Genomic DNA, 21,046 nt, shown 5'->3' with positions numbered 1-21,046 from the left:
CCAACATCCAACACTAAATTGCAATGCTACACAGTCAAGGCATTCCGACATAGCTGTTGAGGAAAGCAAGGCACGATCAATGTCTCGGCTCTTCAACATTTTAACTCAGGTCGGAGAGAGAGAGAGAGAGAGAGAGAGAGAGAGAGAGAGAGAGAGAGAGAGAGATGGGTCCTTCCCACCCAACCCAATATGCTTTCAAACAGACCCCTTTCCTTCTTGCACTTCGTGATAGAATTCCAACAAAGATGAAAAAATCTTTCCCTCTCTCTCGCTGTCATTGTCACATGGCAGCTCTCTCTCTCTCTCTCTCTCTCTCTCTCTCTCTCTCTCTCTCTCTCTCTCTCTCTCTCTCTCTCTCTCTCTCTCTCTCTCTCTCTCTCTCTCTCTCTCTCTCTCTCTCTCTCTCTCTTCTCCATTGCCATGTCCCCCTTTCCCCCCTCATAGCAAGAAAAATCATCTTCCTTGATTCTCACAAAAGAAACGCTTCCAAAATTGTTAGGACATGCATGCTTATGGACCCCTTATAACAACCCCCTTTCTTACATTCACGTAATACCATATGGATGAATCCTTCTGGTCCTAACATGATCATATGCATCACAATTTGCATAGCTCCCGCCCCTTGCTTGCCCCCGCTCTTGACGTCGTGCCACCTGACGTGCTCCTGCCTTGCCCACGTCGCTATCACCTCATCACCGGCTATGCACACCCATTCCATTTACTTATCTCTCATCCCACTTTTCCTCTATTGGCAGTTGTCATCCACCCATCCTCCCCTTTTGTTTTGGCTTCATTTCCAATTCAGCAAGGATCTTTCTAGATTCCACTTAAACAAATGAGTCGAGGATCGTACCTATAGACCAAATCAATCGTGTACATTGCAAAAACCCCTTGCTCGCAAACATGTGCTTTGCTTTGATTGTAGGGATTCAAAATTTCCACTACCTTGCCTATGGTGATGATTTTCAAATGTAAAGCTTAAAATATTTGACTTAGCTTGAGAATTCAAACTCCGTATAATTCCAAGGAAACCAAAACACTGAGCAAGTCTTTTTGTAGAAACAAAATTCCAAGCAATACCAACTATGTCATAGTCACTAAAAGAACTTATATAACTTAGGTGAAACTTTTTTGAATTAGTTGGTTGATAGTTATGAATAAAGGTAAACAGGTGATAAAATCATGGGCCTACCATCTAAAGGCAAACTTTGAGAAGAGCAAGCATTAAAGTCACAAGTCCTGCTCATTATTTAGTCAATAGAAGTTTAAGTATGTTCAGACCTTGCAGGGTTTTGCACATTTGCAGCATAGGCTCTTTGGGGCTGCCTGTCATTATTGGGAAATCTTACTGGTCGTCTAGCACCATTAAAACTCTGATTATGTTCAACTCTCCTCCTTATGCCTTGCTCCTTCATCAAAGGTTTTGCTCGCAATAAGGCATCTTGCACATTGGTAGATTTCATGGCTTCCAGTCGTGAGCTAATTGGTTCTCTTAAACCTTGGCAAAATTGAGCTACTTGTTGCTCTATCGTCATTGGTGGTGCATAACGCCTAAGATTTACAAACTTTGAGTAATACTCTTCCAGGGATAGGCTGTATTGCTTCAAGCTAAAGAACTCGTTCATCTTTAATGCTTCATGAGCAGGGGGTAAGTATCTTTCCTTCACTGCTTGCTTGATTTCCCTCCAATTCTGGGAATTTTCTGACACACCCATGTCACGGCAATGTTGTTTCCACCATAATTTGGCTTCACCCATAAGGCGAAACATCCCCAACATCGTTTGGTTTGCAGGTGCAGTCTTGGCAGCTGAGAAATAATCGTCCATAGCTTCAATCCAGACTTCCGCATCCTTTTCCACATTGGCACCTTCACCCTTAAAAGAAGGTGGTTGCATTTGTTTGAGCAACAATTTCTTCTCTTGAACTTCTATGTATAAAGCATCCTTCCGAGGATTCTCCACTATAGGAGTAATTTGAGGGTTCTCCTGCAAATTTTTAACACCAATGCTTATAATATCTTAAGTCATTAAAGTATTGGGTTTATCTAGTCCTTTAGAGTACAACACATGGCTTAGCCAATCATAACTTAGTCCAATCACATGACTTAACCAGTCATGGCTTTTCACCAACAATTAATCAATGACTTGACCAGTTAATCAATTCTTTTGAGCAAAACAACTAAGTTTATTATTTGCAACACATACGCGTTAACAAGCTTTCTGTTCCTAGCACTAGTTGCATCAATTACTATAGTGTCACGGCTAGGGACTTGCTACGCGCCGTGTGCGAGCCACAAAGGCTCCTAGCACACAGTCATACAACAGACAAGCTCACAAGGAAGAACGGTGTGTCACTCACCTTCCTGCGTAGTTGTGAATGAAGGATTCCAGCGCCGCGAAGAAGAGGGAGACGCCGCTACGCCGCGCTCAACCGCCTCGCCGACGTCGTGCCGCCACAACGCTCGATCACACACACTGTTGAGCCAGCAGAGGATCACACCCGCATTTTTGCTCACACCCATCATTTTGTAACCATTGATTGTAATAAATGTCTTTCCGACATTAATTTTGATTTGAGCCATTCATTAAGTAACGGGACTCAATTGAGTTTCCAGCCTGTAATCCCGACGTAATTTCACCTGCTGATGTAAATAATTAGAGATGTTCTCACCTCCAAGGCTGAGGTATATAAGCCAAAGTTTTGTAACCTAAAAGAGATTCAATTATTAATCAAAGAGAGTTTTTGAGCGCCGTGACTGTGTCTGAGAGAGTGAGAGAGAGAGAGAGTCTTATCTCCTTGCTACGCGAGCTACGGAGCCGCCATTGGAGAAGCGACACCGCCATTGTGTTAGCAACGGCGAGAGCTACGCACAGATACCAAGAGTGCGCGCTATCGGCTTCTATGTGTGGTAAGTTCCTACGAGCTTCGGTGTGAGTTTTCTTCCAACTCGTGTGTCGGAATAGAGCGTGCAGCATATCTATAGAACCACAACGAGTAGAGCTACACATTAGTACCATCGGGGTCAAGTTTCGATCACCTGTAATTTTCGGCCTGTCTTCATACGCGTTTACCGTACGGAATGGTTATAGGTTGATTTTGCAGTTCAAGTCTTTAGGGTGTTGTTCTTACCTAGTGTATAGACTTCCCCTTGAGTTTGAGATCGATTCGATGATTCAAGATCCTGTTTCGTATAGCATTCGTTCGTAGTACGGATTTCAGTCACTTGCGTATTTTAGAACTTAGATTTGATTTCCTTAGTAGTGATTGTCATTAGAAGGCCGAGTAGGTGATTTGACACCCACTTAGTTGTTTCCATGCGCCTGCGGGTCAAGCTCCGTCCTCGTCTGACAAATTCTGTTGTTGGTTGAGTTCTCGCTATTTAGCTTCCGCTAGCGGCGTAACTGCCTTAACATTTGGCGCCGCTGCCGGGGACGAGAGCCCTAAGTAGGTGACCTTAGACTAATCCTACGAGGTGAGTCGTATAAACTACTTTGTATACTTTAGTTAGAAAAGATCTAGGAGTGGTGGACTCCGAAGGTCTCGAGAGATACTAGGAAGTGGGGTATTCCTGGGTCTTCCGTGTTGACAGTGTTTTTAGTTTAGCTTAGATTAGATTGTTTTTGATGGTGTTTAAGTGGTTGTTGACATAAAAAGCATTTGCTACTCCTTGTGTGGTAGTAAATCTCTTTATATTTTCAATTGCAAAAAATCCATTTTATGATTAGAAGTAGCTTAGGTAGGGCCTGATTTGATCCTGATCTAGAGCTATCAATTGGTGTTCTATTTGCTTGATGTGTTTGATTGCATGTTAGATCACTGAAAAAGTCGCTTTGGTAGTGAAATATGCAATAAACAAAGTTCAGAAAAATTTTCTGTGTAACTGATTGTTGCTGAGCACTTAAAAGAGCTATTGGAAGAGTTTTGTGCTGAAAAACTGGAAATCTGCAACTTTAGACATCATATGCGTATGATGTCTTAGAACCTAAACAGAGACTAAAATTGAAAATTTGACATTGCCAGAGTGTTTAGAAGGGGGGTTTTACCCTAAGATCAACTTAAAACAAGAGCATTTACACTCAAAGAAACCCAAAAAGACAAGTCGGAGTCCAAGAAACGCAAAGAACAAGAAATTTTGATTCAGATCTTGCTTTTACATTCAAACCTGACAAAAACACTTGAAACTCAATTATAAACATTGGAGAAGTCTTAAAACCAAAAATAGTCAAAATTTGGGAAAACAGACATCATACGCGTCTAATGTCTTTTTGCACTTCCACTGCTTATTTTTGAAATCTGACCTGACAAGATTGTTACAAACACTGTAGAAAGCATAAATATCAAGTTTGGACCCAAATTGATGAAAAAGACATCATACGCGTATGATGTCTTTGACCTAATTTTGGACATATTTTGATACTTTGCCAACACAGATCCATTGTAATAGCTATCTAGAGGCTATATTTCAAGTTTCATCCCATTTGGATCACAATTGACCCAAAAAACAAGTCAAAAGCGGAAAATTGCCAAGAAAAGCCTAAATTAGCCATAACTTGCTCAAACAGAGTTCAAACTGAATTTTGTGAGTGAACAGAGCATAAAGGGGCCACTGAGAGTGAGCAAAACCAAAATAGTCAAAATCTGTGAAAAAAGACATCATACGCGTATAATGTCTTTTTGAGCATAACTGCGACAAAATTCTCACTTGATGAAACAGAAGTTGTCCAACTGACAAGATTAAACAATTGACCAAGTATCAATCAGTTTGGATCAATTCTGACCACAAAAACTTTGGGAAAAGAAATTGCCGAGACGGAAAAGTTACAGTCCTTTAGAGGAATTGATGAAATTGAGATCGGGCAGGAATCTCCGGAATAATCAACCAAAACAAGGGGAACCAGCAAGTGTCATATCAACCGAGGGAAGTGTAAACCAAAGTTGGGTGCAACCATTAGAGCCGATCTTTGAAGGAAGTGTTTCTGATACTTCTTCGGAGAGATCTTACGAGATTTTCACCGAAAACTTGGAACACTTGAACCTGAACAACAGAGAAATATGGCAGCAGGATCATCAAACCCTTCCGCCACCATGAAGCTATTGTTCATAAAATACCAGTACGACAATGAGCAAGGTGCCAAGATCTACAAAGATGGAATGGACCGCTATTGTGTAAAGATAGAAGATAGACCTAGTGAGTTCAAGGACTTAGTGCCTGTGAGCTATAGCGGAGATAGATATCTAGATGACGAGGGTACCATGTACTTGGTAGTCCTAAACCCTAACATTGTGGACAAGTGGGGATTGATGGGCACCAAAGCCAAAATAGATGAAGAACTCGAGGAGAAAGCACCAATAATGAACTTCCCTAATGCGAGGTTAAGAAGAGAGAATGAAACTACAAGGATCAACACTGATAACATCTATGTGGGGCTGTACAAATATAATAATGGGGAGCAAGATCTCTATTATAGATGTGAAGAACCCTACACCGGAGAGTTGACAGACAAAAAAGACTCTATGTCTTTACCTACACAGAGGGATCGGAAGTGAAAATTGCTGCTTACGACAAGTATGGGAGGCAATACTCAACAATGGGCAAGAAAGAATTAGAAGGATATACATACTTTGGGGGACCACTACATCAGTATTATGTTACTTCTAGCTCACATAGACCAGCACCAACAATGGAGTGCAAAAACCAATGACAACAGGAGGACAAAGAACTCAGGTTGCTGACTCTTTCAGTCAACCTTGGGACTCGAAGCTCGGACCAATGGGATCATTACATTCCAGAGAGTCAATGGAGACGAATCGAGGTAGTGCAGTTCCAATCCCCACCTATACCACTCCAGGTCCAAGGTTCGAAGCGGAACCATCACATTTACCTCCAGTAGTAGATTCAGGGCAGAGGAACCGACAAGGGTAACCCATGAAGTCCATGATGCTAGAGAAAGCTTTAGCCGGGACACAGGAGCAATGAGATTGGTAGCAGACCATAGACGTATGAGACCATCTCAAGTAGCCAAGTGTATGCCAAAGAAGTATGGTGGTTCAGGAGATCCGTATGCACATGTGTCACTCTTTAAGCAAGTCTTAAGAGCTGAGCAGATAACAGATTTCCATACACAATACGAGGGATTTGGTCTTACTCTAGAAGGTACGGCATTGACATGGTTTCAACCACTGAACATAGGGGGATTCCATGACATTGACCATTTGCTAAGAGAGTTTGCTGAGGAATTCTCAAAACGAGGGATTAAGCACAATACGGTCTCACAAATATATGCTTTTAAACAGAGAGAACACGAAAAAGTGAAGGAAGCTTCACTTCGCTTCAAACAATACATTGAGAGATGTCCAGTACGTGAACGACCACAAGATGACAGACTATCTGTTCTCTTTTTGAAGGACTGAGGAACGACACTCTCAAGAAGGACTTGCACTTGAAAGCTTGTACAAGTTTCGAGCAAGTAACGAGAGAGGCATTGTACTTAGTGGATAACTGTACGGTTTATGGAGAGGTGTCAGCGGATACAGATTTTGCATCCAGTAGCTCTCCTCCGTAGCGAGCGAGACTACCACTAAAAAGAATGTTCAAACAACAACCATGCCAAATGTAGAGCAAATGATAGAAGATGCTCTAAAAAGGATGGCCATACCAAAAACCATTGCCAAAAACACTGAAATGGTGTGCTATTGAACAAAAATGGACAAATCATCCAACAGAGGAGTTATTACAACAAAGGGTATGTAAGGGAGCGCCAGTATGCACCTCCTGCTCAATTAGCACCACCTCAAGTACATCCAGTACCTCGATACCCAACGGGAAATGTACCAGGACCTATGGGGATAGAAAGACCGCAACCGGTATTGGGACAACAACCACCTTTACCAGGAGCAAGACCAGTGGGCATTAGATATGCACCAACCTTAGAGAATCAGGAAGAACAAGCCTAGTGCCTGTTCAAGCCTATTATGAAGAATCGGGTGCACACATGTCTCCGACAGTGTATTACCCACCAGAAGAACCAAAACAACCAGAACCATGGGGCATGATGGGGAATGTTGGAACACCAACAATTACAAGTGCTTCTGATGAAGAGAGATACAATTTGGACGCAAGAACATTGATGTTCATAGCTCATGGAGGGTTAACAGGACAAAGACCATCCTATCCACAAAGGACGAATCAAATGGGACCAAGACCAGCACTAGGACCCTGTTACAAGTGTGGAGGTGACCATCTGATGAATGTTTGTCCACATACGGAAATCATTAGAATTAACGCTTATTGCACTGAGTGTGGGGTTACTCACTTCATTGAGGATTGTTCAAAGAATCCAAACAAAGTGCAAAAGACGACATTGAATATGCTAGAAACTATTCCTACCAGCAGTGGGTCTGAAAATGAAACTCTGATACCAACGCAAGTTGTTACTAGAGCTCAAGCTAAGAAAACCACTAGAGAACCTGAGAATGGAAAGTTAGCGACTGAAGTGGTTAGTCAAGGACGCGGAGTCAGAAAAACACATGGAAAGCTAGAAAAGCACGCATGAAGTTGAGAAAAGAACGTGAAGACGCTATTCTAGCTGAGGAACTAAAGCGAACTAAAGATAGATTAGAAAAACTTGAGAGTCAAAACGGGAAACGAGAGATGAGCCCGGAAAGAACGAAACAAAAGAGTATCAAAGAAACAACGAGCTTAAGCTCAGGGGGATCAGTGCTAGTCGACAAAGTACACGAACCATTGGACGCACTGATGAGAGCTTACGAAGCTAGGTTAAAGAACAACCAAACACAAGAACAGAGGTGGATGACATACCCAAACGCGGAATTGGAAAAGCAGAGACTTGAAATGTGCCAGAGAATGATCGAGACTGCACAAGCCTTATTAGAACCACCAAGAGAAACAATGAATTGTGGAACGGAAAACCCAATTCAGCAAGAGACTATCGTTTCACGGGTAGCTGAAAAGACTCCCAGTGCACAAAAGCCTGAAAATACACAAAGGATGACCGCATAGTATTGAACACAACCGATCAGGAGATAGAGAGTTTTCATCCAGTCATACAGAGGATTTACGGAAAAGATGAGGATTACAATGAATTTTGGAAACAAGTGAGAGAGGCAAACTTTGCAAACGAGCTAAGTTGCCAAGCTAATCAGACAAATTGGGAAAAGGACATCAGGAATCCTCCCATAGTGGAATTTGAGGCAGGATCTCAAGTGGACTTGGATCTGCAATCTTACTGGGGAGATGGGGGCTCTGTTAGAACAATGGAGAGCAAACCTCATTCACTGAAAACCTTACCTTCATACTTAGGAGAGTATGAAGCAAAATCCGAGATTAGAGCACTTCCCTCACGAAAAATCTCATCAGAAAAAGTCATGGACTCGCAAGGATTGATAGAGATTTTGTCAACACCAGTGACATGCACTATCACTCTAGCTGAGCTTTTGAGGCTAAGACCACATATGTGGACCACTGTAGGAAAATGCTTGGAGAAATTCGGGATAAAAGATCCAACATCGAGATTGCAAGAGAGCATACAGGAGCTGAGCAAGCCACAAAAGAACGCTAAGCCTGTACCCTTAAACAAGGTCGGAGAGTATTGCGAAGGTGAAGAGGGGAATACAACCTTACCAGTTGAATTCCAAGGAGTGAACACGATGGCAATACTAGACAGCGGAGCTGGGGTAGCCATTGCTACAAAAGAAATCTGGAAAAAATGGGGGAAACCAGCAATAAGGAAGACTAGGTTGAAACTCCAATTAGCAGATGGACACATGGAGAAACCTATGGGGTTATTAGAGAGAAAGTTGTAGTGACTTCTTGCGGCATTGAATACGAACATACTTTTGCTATTGTCGATTTTGCAAGGAGAATAACTATGATATCATATTGGAAGACCATTCATGAGACAGTTGAAAATGGTCCAGATTGGGGCTACGATCACATATACCTGAGAAATATGGAAACCACTACACGTGTGAACCTGAAAGACCATAGCTACAAAGATGTGAACCGAACACCGGTAGAGGAGTTTGATTCAGCTACTTTGGCGGGATCCGAATTTCCAGCTTGGTTAGGTAAACCCAAGGAGTTATGGATGTGTGGAGCTTCGAAATGTGGAAGTCTGAAACGAGAAGAATGTGTTTTAGAAAGGGCTATCGAAGACGAAACTTATAAGGAGAACCCTTTCCAGAGGACACGTTTGAACCATTAGAATGGACACACATTCTAGCAACCCTAGATGTTTGTGCAATTCCGGATGGTCCCACAACGAAATTTTGCGACAAGGACGGGTACGACGTGGTTCCGTATTTCATGTTGAGAACTGTACTCGAAAAAGAAACTGAAAAGAACGATACACTGGAAAAGGAAGATGAAGAAGAGGCGTTTCACGACATTCCCGATCATCCTGAGTGGGGAAATGAAGCAGACAACGAGTCAACGGACAATTCAAGCGAAAACGAAGAAACTATAACGGATGTCCGATTTTATGATTTTCCGAACCAAACTAAACAACGCCAGAAACGCTATAGAGCAAAGAGAAAAACAAAAGGGGTTAGAACCAATCCGATGCCTAGAATAAGAGGAAAAAATCAATTCCTAATGCTAGTAAAGGCGAAGATTGTGTTAAGGATAAGATTTCTGAATGAAAGAATTGAGAGGCAGATGAATCAAAGAGCTTACGAAAAGACAAAAGAGGCTCAAGAAATCAAGTTCACAGGGAATGGAACGAAAACAGAAACAGAAAAATCAGAAAAGAACAAGCGCAACAGAGAATACACGGAGTCCAAGTTAGAACGTAGAAACAAGTACAGAGAGCTCAAGAAAACTCTGAAAGAAGTTTGGACGACAGAAATCGAGAGTGGAGAGGACGAAAACGCCAAAATCAAGGAAAACATGGATGTTCCCTCTCACTACAGGAAATTCACAATTGAGGATAGGAAGGTGGTATTAACCCAACCTATTCGAGAGAGGAAGGAGAACGAATCTTACGATGGACCGGAGGATGCAAAAAAAATTGATTTAGCAGCTCCAGGTGAGACACCTAGACCGGTGTACATAGCCACAGATTTATCTCCAGGCGAGGAAGAAAGACTTTTGAGTCTTCTCAGAGAGTATAGGGATGTGTTTGCATGGTCTTATAAGGACTTAAAGGGAGTTGACCCATCAATATGCCAACACTCAATCCCACTGAAACAAGACGCAAAGCCTAGCAGACAGAGACCATACACATATAATGATACTTTTGCTAAGCGAATCAAGGAAGAGATAGATAAGCTAATGGAAGCTGAATTCATATACAAAATTGAACACACTGATTGGGTGTCTCCGATTGTGGTAGTACCTAAGAAGAACGGAAAACTCCGAGTGTGTGTCAACCTAAAGAAAGTGAATGCTGCAACAATCAGGGACAATTATCCCCTGCCGATAACTGATCATGTTCTAGAGCGTGTATCAGGGAAAACAGCATACTCCTTTCTTGATGGTTTTTCAGGATATAACCAGCTAGCCATAGCACTGGAAGATCAACATAAAACAGCTTTTGCAACGGAGTGGGGAATTTATGCTTATCGGGTTATGCCTTTTGGTCTAACCAATGCTCCCGCAACCTTCCAGAGGCTGATGACGCATGCTTTCAAAGAATACTTAAGGCTGTTTCTCGAAATATACATGGATGACTTATGTGTACATTCTCTACTGAGAGATGAGCATCTAGAACACCTAAGAAAAGTATTTGAGAAATGTAGGACATATCGCATTTGTCTCAATCCTGAGAAATGTGTGTTTATGGTCCGACAGGGCAGAATTCTGGGACATATTGTCTCACAAAACGGAATATCCACGGATTTAGAGAAGATAAAAGTTATAGTGGATATGCCTAGACCAACCAATGCGAAACAAGTACAGAGCTTTATGGGACATTGTGGATATTATAGACGATTCATTTACATGTACGCTATAATAGGCCAACCACTTTACAGGCTAATAGTGAACTTTGAATGGACAGAGGAGTGTGAGGAATCGTTCAAGAAATTGAAAGAGGCACTCATTACTGCTCCAGTCTTGAAATCACCAGATTGGGAGAAGATATTCCATGTGCACATAGATGCTTCGGCATATGCAATAGGATGCATTCTGGCTCAGCCAGAAGAAGGAAACATGGATTTTCCTATCTGTTACGCCAGTCGACAGCTCAACCATGCAGAGAAGAATTACACCACAACAGAGCGAGAAGGATTAGGAATGATATATGCTGTGAAGAAATTTCGGCATTATCTTCTAGCCAACAAGTTTGTGTTTTTTACGGATCACCAAGCCTTGCTCTACCTAGTGAATAAACCATGCAATACCGGGAGAATAGTGAGATGGTTCATTATCTTACTGGAATTCGACTTCACGGTAGTAGTAAAGAAAGGAAAAACACATCTTAGAGCTGATCATCTTTCGCGATTGACGAATGGAGAAGACCCTATAGGAGTAGATGACGACATGCCAGACGCGTACTTGTTCAACATAGAAATGATACCGAAGTGGTCTCAAAATGTCGTTAACCTATTAACCTATGGAGGAGAGTTCGATAGAAGAGAATACAACCTGAAACATATTGCTATTCAGCAATCCAAGAATCTTCAATTGATTGCAGGAAGGTTGTATCAATTGGGAAATGATCATGTTTTACGACTATGCATCAATCCTGAGGAATATAGTATATATCTGCGCGAAGCACATGTTCAGGAATGTGCATTTCATTGTTCAAGAAGGAACACATATAGGAATTTGTTACAATTGGGAGTCTATTGGCCAGGAATGAAAGAAAGCGTACATGAATATGTCACTGTATGTATTGTATGTTCATCAAAACCGCCAGCCGAGTATTCGACATTATATCAGATAATGATCGCTCCAGAATGGAGTCAGTATATTGTTGAATATCTCACAAATAGAACTTTCCCAGAAGGAACGTCAAAAGCTCGTCAGAAATCTGTAGAGACAGAAGCTAGAGATTACGCTTTAATAGGAGATCAACTCTATAAGAGAGGTAAAGACAACCAGCTTAGGATTTGCGCATCAGAGTCTGAGTATGTGATAATCCTAGAGCAAGCTCATGGAGGAGTAGGTGGAGGCCATTTCTCAGGTGATAAGACAGCAAAACTTGTCTTAGCCGCAGGAATATGGTGGCCAACATTACATATGGACGCTGAGGAATACGTTAAACGGTGTGATGACTGTCAGCGGACCAAAGTACCACTTAAAAGAGATGATATGCCGCTTAGACCAATGATGGGGGCAAGAGCTTTTGCAAAATGGGGGATTGATTATGTCGGACCCATTTCACCTCCTGCATATAAGACTCATGCACAATACATCATTGTGGCTACAGACTATCTAACAAAGTGGGTCGAAGCAAAGGCAACTCAAAAAGCAGATGCCAGGACCACGGCACAATTTCTATATGAATACGTCTTTGTACGATATGGATTGCCAATAGAAATTGTGAGTGATCGAGGCACACATTTCATAAATGAAGTGATAGAGATCCTTCTAGATGAATTCATGGTAATCCATAGGAAATCAGCCCCGTATCATCCACAAGCAAACGGACAAGCTGAAGCAACAAACAAAACCATATGCACGGTCCTTACGAAGATTGTATCTGAGTCGAGAACTGACTGGGACCAAAAGTTACATTCAACATTATGGGCATATAGGGTAGCGTATAAAACATCCATAGGAACGACCCCATATAACATGGTTTTTGGGCTAAATGCTATCTTACCAATAGAATTCTTGATTTCAACCTTAAGGGTGGCTAAGGATCTAGAGTGGACAGGGCACGAGCTCTCTGATAGAATAGATGACCTAGAAAAGCTAGATGAGCTTCGCCTAAAAGCTGTAGCTTCCATCTACGCTCAAAAAAGGCGACAAAAGGAATTTTTTGATAAGCATGTGCGGACTAAAGAGTTTAAGGTTGGGGACTATGTCCTAGTTTACACTCTGAAACAGCATGCTAAGAAGCTTAGAAAGAGAGGGATGGGTCCTCTGGTGATTAAAGATCTATCACCAAGTGGAGCCGTCACGCTTGCTACATTAGACGGCGAAGAAATGCCCAATTGGATTAGTGGATGCAGAGTGAAAAAGTATCTGTTGCCGCTAACACAAGACATGCTTCTCAAAATACATCAAGAAAAGCTGCGTGTCCAGAAAAAGAAAAAGATTGAGGAGGAAGCGCAAGCCGAGGCGAAGGAAAGAATGGAGAAAAGAAGACTACTGCGTCAGAAACAGCGCAATGAAGTAGCAATACGAATAAACGCAGTCAGTATAACAGAAATGGGGAGTGACAAAGAAGAACCCATCATTGAATGCAAAGTAGGGACCAACCAAATCAAAGCCAGAGCACTATTGGATTCAGGAGCTCAAGCTAACCTACTTTCACTCAGTTTGTATAGACAATTGACAAAGGACACTAAACTACAAACTGCCAAGCAAGAGTTAAAAAGTTACTCTGAGAACTCAATCAAAACTGTCGGATGCACAGTTTTACATATACAGATTAACCAATATGTGTATCCTCATATGTTTTACGTGGTTGAAGACCAAGCTACACAACATCCATTATTGCTAGGACAACCATGGCAGAAGCAATACAATGCAATGATTGACTAGAGTTCTAAATCAGTGCTTATCAAATGCGAAGGTGAAAGTCAATCAGTTAAGTTCACCAAAGGAGCAGAGCCAACTCCAAAGGAAGAATCCACGGACAAGGGCAAACAACAAACAGAGAAAAAGAAGAAGCAATGGCAACCAAAAGTTTCTATACAACCGGATTACTCTTCGACGAGGAATTCTCAACAGTGGATAAGGAAGACAAGCAATAATATAACAGCTCAACCTTGGGAAAAAACGGAGTCAAAGTTGATATGGAGGCCAAAAAAGGCTGTGCCAAAGAACACAAAGGTGGAAAACAGAGTCTTCCATACCAGACAACCGAGTGATTCTAGACAATCAAGGACAGTGAAACAGATCTGGATTCCAAAGAAGTTCATGACGGCACAAAGCTACAGCCAGCAAATTTGGATCCCAAAGATTTGTAAGAAGGAACTCCCTTCAATACAATCAACGAAAACTCCTAGATATTTCAAGGAGAGGAAATCAACACACAGAACAAAGCAGGTTTGGGTCGCAAAGAGTTTGTGGCAAGCACAAGCAAAGCGGAAGCAGATTTGGATTGTGAAGAAAGACAACAAGGTAACGAAGAATCCATCTACTGATTCTACTACCGAAGTGCCAAAACCAACCCAAAACCCGACCACCAATCCATCAATCAAACAAAGAGCAGCTTTATTGGAAAGACTATTGTATCATCGCTCTACAATTGCATGGGGAACTTATGACCAAAACAACTACAAGGCTTCGCCCACAGACACTTCATAGTCGTCCGGGAGGACTCAGACTAGGAGGGGGGGAGGTATACAGGAGCTACAAAGCAGCTACAAGAGAAAAAAAAACAAAGAAAAACAAAAATTATATTACAAGGGCAGTGTCTTACATGAGTTTGCAATTTTTATGTTTGATTGCGGATATTGATAATATTTATGCCATTATATACCTTGTTTTGCAACAAGAAGAGATCAAATGATGAATTTGGGTCTCTAGATGTGTAAATATCACTAAATAAGAGTGTTTTTGGAGCTAAAAAGTGGAAAAAAGGGGTAATCCAAGTCCAGAAATCATAAAGAAGTGTATATTCATATACACAGGGTTACCAGCTATTTATCGTGTATGTTTGGAATTTTTTGGCTTCAATTTGCTATTTTCCTTTATTTTTTATGATTTTCTTAATAACAATAAAAGAAAAATAAAAAAGCAGGTGAAATGAGATCGGAAAAAAGAAAAGAATAGACGGTGATGATCCTAATGACAAGGGCAACCCATGGTAAAAATGGGGTACAATTCTGAAAAAGTTGCGGAAATCCCGAAATGACAGAATTTTGGCAAAGTGGACAGATTTCTCAGAAACAGGTCAAACGGAGTCCAAATTGAGAAATTTCAAATCCTAAAGTGCATTTCACGACGAGATAGGAGCACATGTCAAATTTGGTAACAAGTGATCCGGGAAGCCCGAAGTTAAGTATTTTTCACTTCACTATCAAGCTCATTTCCACTATTACCTTCTTGGAGAGAGCAAAGAGCACACAGGAGCATCCGACCTTCTACCGCCTTCTACGACTGCTACGAGAGCTCAGAGGACACCAGACATGAGAGGTAGACTCGTAGCCATAAGCTTTTGATGCTTATCGTTAACTTTTGTCGTGAAAACTCACCAAAACCAAGAAACAAGAGCAGACGGGGAATGGGGAAGAACGCTAGGTAGGGGCACAACCGCCTAACCAAACCTTGCAAGAACTTAGAGGTGGGTTACCCTAGTATAGGAGATGAGTTTCTAGCACTCAAAGCTCGAGAAAGAACGACTGGAAAAAACCTAGGTCAACAAGGCCTGCAAGAGGCAAACAGAAAAAAGTTGTCGGAACGACACAAAACTTCTCAAGAAGCTTAACAACATCGAGGGCAATGCAACCATGGAGTATCTCCGGGTTTCGATCACCAAAAGTAGGTCGGAACAACCGATTCGGCTGTGGACACACAAAGCGTCATTTTGGCATAACGGCTAAAATTGACGACCAAATGACATGAAACTTCACGAGCAGTTTCAACTATACATGGATGACTTATGTTTGCAAGCAAAACCCAAAAGAAAGCTGATTCACTTACCGATGGTGAAAAAGACGCTTTCGGGCAACCAAATGGAGAAAGATGGAGAACGGGGGGCCAAAGTCAAGTTCAACCGAATAGGTGGCTTCACAACATATCCAATGAGCTGGAAATGCAACTCTCAAGAAGAAAAGTTGAAGAAATTCAACTCCAAGGCAAAAAGATGACTTCGGAGACTGAAATGCCTATAAGGGGGCTTTTTAGCTAAACTGATGACTTTTTAAGTTGAAAACTAGTTAGCAGGGCTTAGGGCACTAGCACAAAGCATTCTTTGCACAAAAAGACCATCATTTCAAGAAAAGACATCATACGCGTATGATGTCTCACAGCATGATTTTCACATCCATTTCAACATTTGAGTGCATAGCCTCATTCCACATGTTAATCACATCCTATGAACCAAGTATCATGAGAATGGGAGTTAGAAAACCCAAGGAAAACCAAAAAGACGCAAAGTAGGCCATAAAATTGATTTTTGGTCCTAATTTTGTCAAAATAACTCCAAACTCATTGAAACTTTGTAGGATTGTTGGTTAACACATATACAACCTATCTGAAACCAAAAAGCACTATTTTGACACAAAAGACATCATACGCGTATGATGTCTATTTGCACTTACAGAGCCAAAAATGCTCATTTGTCATCATACATCCATTATATATATCTAATACATGCTACATATGAAGTTTGGAACCATTTGGTCAAGTGGATCACCCCATTAGCCCAATTAAGAGAAAATCCTTCATACAAAGCCTATTTTTGTCCCAAATCCAACATATTCAAGTCCAAACCAAGATTTGAGTATAAACAGTCCTTCACTAGCACATGGAGAGTCCACAGAACCAATCCCATGAAAAATTGATGAAAAAGACATCATACGCGTATGATGTCTCACTATGTGATTTTGGCACCTCAGGGCTTCAACCACCAAACAGAAGTGTTCTACATGCCATTTGAAAGTAATCCACCAAGTTTTATCCAATTTGGATCATAAAATCCAATTCCCTTTCAAAATTTTGCCAAGAGCCTGAACCGGACTAAACTGGCCAAAACTTGACCAAATGGTATCCAAACTCAAATCCAAGCATATGATACTCATGTATACACTATCAGCTTCAAGCACAACCAATATGAAGTCATTCTGACACAAAAGACATCATACGCGTATGATGTCTCAAGCATGTTTTTGAGCCCAGTTTGCATATTTTTTTCACCTACATTGCATCCTTAGGCCCTGAATAGCTCATGTTTCAATTTTCAAGTCATTTGAATAGTTAAAAGCTTCATTTCGGCCTTCAGTACTAAAAAGACGCTGACTTCTGAAATTGGAGTTACAGGATCCATGGATTCCGCTAAGTCATCGGCAACTAAGAGAAAAAGACCAACCATCAAGGACGCTCTTGCAGAAGCAGAACCTTTTGATATTCCAACAGAAACCCTAAAGCCAACCAAGACTTGGGTGGAGGAAGCAGTACTAGAAAAAGAGGGAATAAAGATCTACCAGGGGACCTTCAGAGATCCTCAAGGGCAATCGGTAGATGTGCCGATGATACCACGAGAATTAGTGGATTATAGCAGAACAAAGAACATCAACAGATACCTGGAAAAGGCTGACTTACACAGGTTCTTCACCTCGAGACCATCAGGTATAGACACAAGAAGAGTGTATGAGTTGGCAACATCCATTCAGAAGGATGGAAAAGCCACGTTGACAGCCATGGATGGAGAAACAGTTGAAGTACAGATCACTCCACAGCTCATTGCAGATGCATTGAAGCTGCACAACAAAGGGAGTTCTGTCAGAGAAAGAAGGGAAGCCATAGAGGTCTATGGATCAAAGAAACAAAATACAACCTACGGAGATATGGCAGATCAACGAGCGGCAACCCTTTGCCGATTATACAACCAGTTTTTCCATGTGTGCAGTAAAAGACCGCAGAAGTATACTACACCACCCCATGCCATTGCGACAACCATCACATGGGCATTGAAGAGCAACATGCCAAAAGAGGTGAACTATGCTCAATACATCCACGAGCAAGTAATCGCCATGCACAACCAGAAGCCAAAGTACATAGGAGGAGGAGAAATCCTAACAAGAATAGCTTATGAAGCTATTGGAGCTAGGGATCAAGGGCCCCATATTCCCTCCCAGAATGAGTGGCTTAGAGAAGCCGATGAGGAGGAAGAACAGCAAGAAGTATCCAAGAGGGCGTCCACAAGAGCACGCCGAAAACTAGAAATAGTTTCAGAACCTGAAGAGGCTGTGGACGAGCCGCTCAAGAAGAAAGTGAAGAAGAAGGCCGATCCCAAGCAAACCAAAAGTCAAAAAGCCGCAAGAATGGAAAGGCTGGTAGAGCAGTTTAGAGCGGAAAGAGCTCTAAAGGGGGACTTCGAAGAAATGTGGGTGCCAGACCCCAGTAAAGTCGGAACCAGCTCAGCCAGGCCACATGTTGATCAATATGATCAATATATTAGGGCTTATGAGGAGTCGGAGGCCATACTGGAGCAGCAACCTGTCGAGCCTTATACTGAAGAGGAAGTACAGCTTTTAAAAGCTGAGCTGCAAAAGGACGACAAGGGGAAGAAGAAAGTAGATGAGTCTACTGAACCTCAAGGGAAAGACGGGCAAGCAAACAAAGGGAAAGCCAAGATGACTGAGGACAATCAGCCCTCTTTTGCTGTTGTACCAAGCCCGAAGAAGATGGAAATTATTGTGGAGGAGACCACAATAGAAATAAAAACAGAAGTTATGGAAAAGCCGGAGGCCGGGACCAAGGGAAAGGAGATAGATCCAATTCAGCAAAAGAAAGATGATTATGAGGATCTGGTCGCTATCGGATACAGTGAAGAAGAGGCCCTGGAGGCAGTTTATGGGATATCCCTACGAAAACAAGATGATCGGAAAGGGACGAAAGAAAAGACAAAGGGTACAATGGAGAGTGAAGAAAAAATGGACGAGCCGAAGCCATTGGAGGTGGTGGCAGAAAGAGCTGTCAAGTTGACAGATGAAGATGAAAAAGACATGCACATGGTGCATGAACTGCTCAGCAAGATTAAAGAAAGATCCAGAGCAAAGGAAGTAGCACTTGAGACAGCAAAACAAAAGGAAGCAGAGTTGTAGAAGAAGTTAGAGAATGCTATGACAGAATCTGAAAGTCATAAAGCATCACTCTACGACGCAGAAAACGAGAGAGACGGCTTGATACTCCAACTAGCCGAAGCTTCAAGAGAGGTAACAAGTTCACAGGAAGCAAAGGAGCGAATAGAAGATGAGCTGGAGGCAGCCAAGGATGAGCTCATTGAGCTAAGGGAAAGAGTCGAACTTCAAGAAAGGACAATCATTAGACTCAGGACCACCCCTAGAGCTAGCAGAGCAGGAACAGAACAAGAGGGAGCCCTCGTACCAGCTCTAGAAGATCAGGTCAGAAGTCTGCAAAGAGAGCTGAGGTTAGAGCAAGTGCAAAGATTGCACATGGCGGAGGGATCATTGGCTGCAGAGGAGAGGCTCACATCAGAAAACCAAACACTAAGGACAGAAAATGAGGCCCTCCGCAAACAGCTCCAAGACCTCCAAGAGCAACAAAGAAGAGAAACAGAGACACCACAAGAAGAAGCAGGGGGAGCAGCCATAGAGCTACCAGAAACTGGAGAGGCAACCACAATCGAAGATCCAGCCCCAGTTCAAGAAGTGGCCTCGACTTCAGGAATCTCTGAAGGAGAAGAACAAAGGCTCCAGGACCAAATAGAAAAGTCAACCGAGGAAAGTGCCAAGGCGGAAATGGAATGGGAAAGGAGACTCCTCATCTCCATTAGACTTCAAGGTTTAGACACAAAAGTGCTCCATGAAGAGTGGATGCAACCCAGCCTCCCTTTCCCTCTGATGAAATTTGAAGTGATAAAGACGAAAAAGAGAATAGAGGAGGAGCAGTATGTCGCTCTTTACGAAGGCGACATCACAAAGGATGAACAATCAAAGAAGATTGTAGATTCTCAACCTAGATGGAGGAAAGGTTGGCTGAACAAATACCCAGCCTACCTCATCTACTTGGTAGAGGCTCCAAAGGAGATTCGGGAGGATGCAACCTTCTGCCCGGTGCCAAGAGTCAGAAGCTGGAAAGAGCATGGCAGGATTGCAGAAAAGAAGCCAAATTGGCTTAATTACCCAAGGATGCCAGGACCAAAGGAAGGAGAGAGAATAGGTAAAGCCTACATGGTGAAAACCCTAACGGGCACCATCAAACTCTTTACTGGCTCTCCTGACCTTTCGTGTCAGATGCTAAAGAAAATCTGCAGGACTCTCTTAGCATGCATTGAAGTGTTCGCGCCAGACAAAGCCACGACCTCGAGTCTACTATCGACGGCCGACACAGTGACGGATATGATGTATGATCTTTCATTGCAGCCATCACCAAAGGTGTTACATCTCTTATACCAAAGAATTATGTTTTTGCCTAGCTTCCACATGCAAACATTCGAAGAAGCTTTCTACACCGGCTTTTTCACTCACGAAAGCAAAATATTCGGCCCAACCTTGACCATCGGCAACCTACGCTACGAATCACATTTGCAGATGCTCAAGACGACAGGACTCTATTGACCAAGCCTAAAAGTCATGTCAGGGACGACATGAACGCGGAGGGGGGGAGTGTTGAGCCAGCAGAGGATCACACCCGCATTTTTGCTCACACCCATCATTTTGTAACCATTGATTGTAATAAATGTCTTTTTGACATTAATTTTGATTTGAGCCATTCATTAAGTAACGGGACTCAATTGAGTTTCCAGCCTGTAATCCCGACGTAATTTCACCTGCTGATGTAAATAATTAGAGATGTTCTCACCTCCAAGGCTGAGGTATATAAGCCAAAGTTTTGTAACCTAAAAGAGATTCAATTATTAATCAAAGAGAGTTTTTGAGCGCCGTGACTGTGTCTGAGAGAGTGAGAGAGAGAGAGAGTCTTATCTCCTTGCTACGCGAGCTACGGAGCCGCCATTGGAGAAGCGACACCGCCATTGTGTTAGCAACGGCGAGAGCTACGCACAGATACCAAGAGTGTGCGCTATCGGCTGATTTTGCAGTTCAAGTCTTTAGGGTGTTGTTCTTACCTAGTGTATAGACTTCCCCTTGAGTTTGAGATCGATTCGATGATTCAAGATCCTGTTTCGTATAGCATTCGTTCGTAGTACGGATTTCAGTCACTTGCGTATTTTAGAACTTAGATTTGATTTCCTTAGTAGTGATTGTCATTAGAAGGTCGAGT

The 21,046-nt window shown here is 42.2% G+C and overlaps 1 protein-coding gene across 1 annotated transcript; it reads right to left on the bottom strand.

The window, feature by feature from the left end:
• Nucleotides 1–1,265: 1,265 nt before the first annotated feature.
• LOC147424353 (uncharacterized) lies at nucleotides 1,266–1,895 on the bottom strand. Its single transcript, XM_086499409.1, has one exon. The coding sequence runs from the start codon at nucleotides 1,893–1,895 to the stop codon at nucleotides 1,266–1,268; it is 630 nt and encodes a 209-aa protein (XP_086355535.1).
• Nucleotides 1,896–21,046: the final 19,151 nt, after the last annotated feature.

Source organism: Adiantum capillus-veneris, chromosome 25, assembly GCF_014529385.1.
Source record: "Adiantum capillus-veneris isolate H3 chromosome 25, ASM1452938v2, whole genome shotgun sequence".
Classification (NCBI taxonomy): Eukaryota; Viridiplantae; Streptophyta; class Polypodiopsida; order Polypodiales; family Pteridaceae; genus Adiantum; species Adiantum capillus-veneris.
Note: the sequence above shows the minus strand (reverse complement) of the source record. Positions and strands in the feature narration are given on the sequence as shown.

Bases quoted from the DNA above. Each gene is read 5' to 3' on its own strand.
- LOC147424353 (XM_086499409.1), bottom strand. From the start codon at position 1,895: ATGCAACCACCTTCTTTTAAGGGTGAAGGTGCCAATGTGGAAAAGGAT.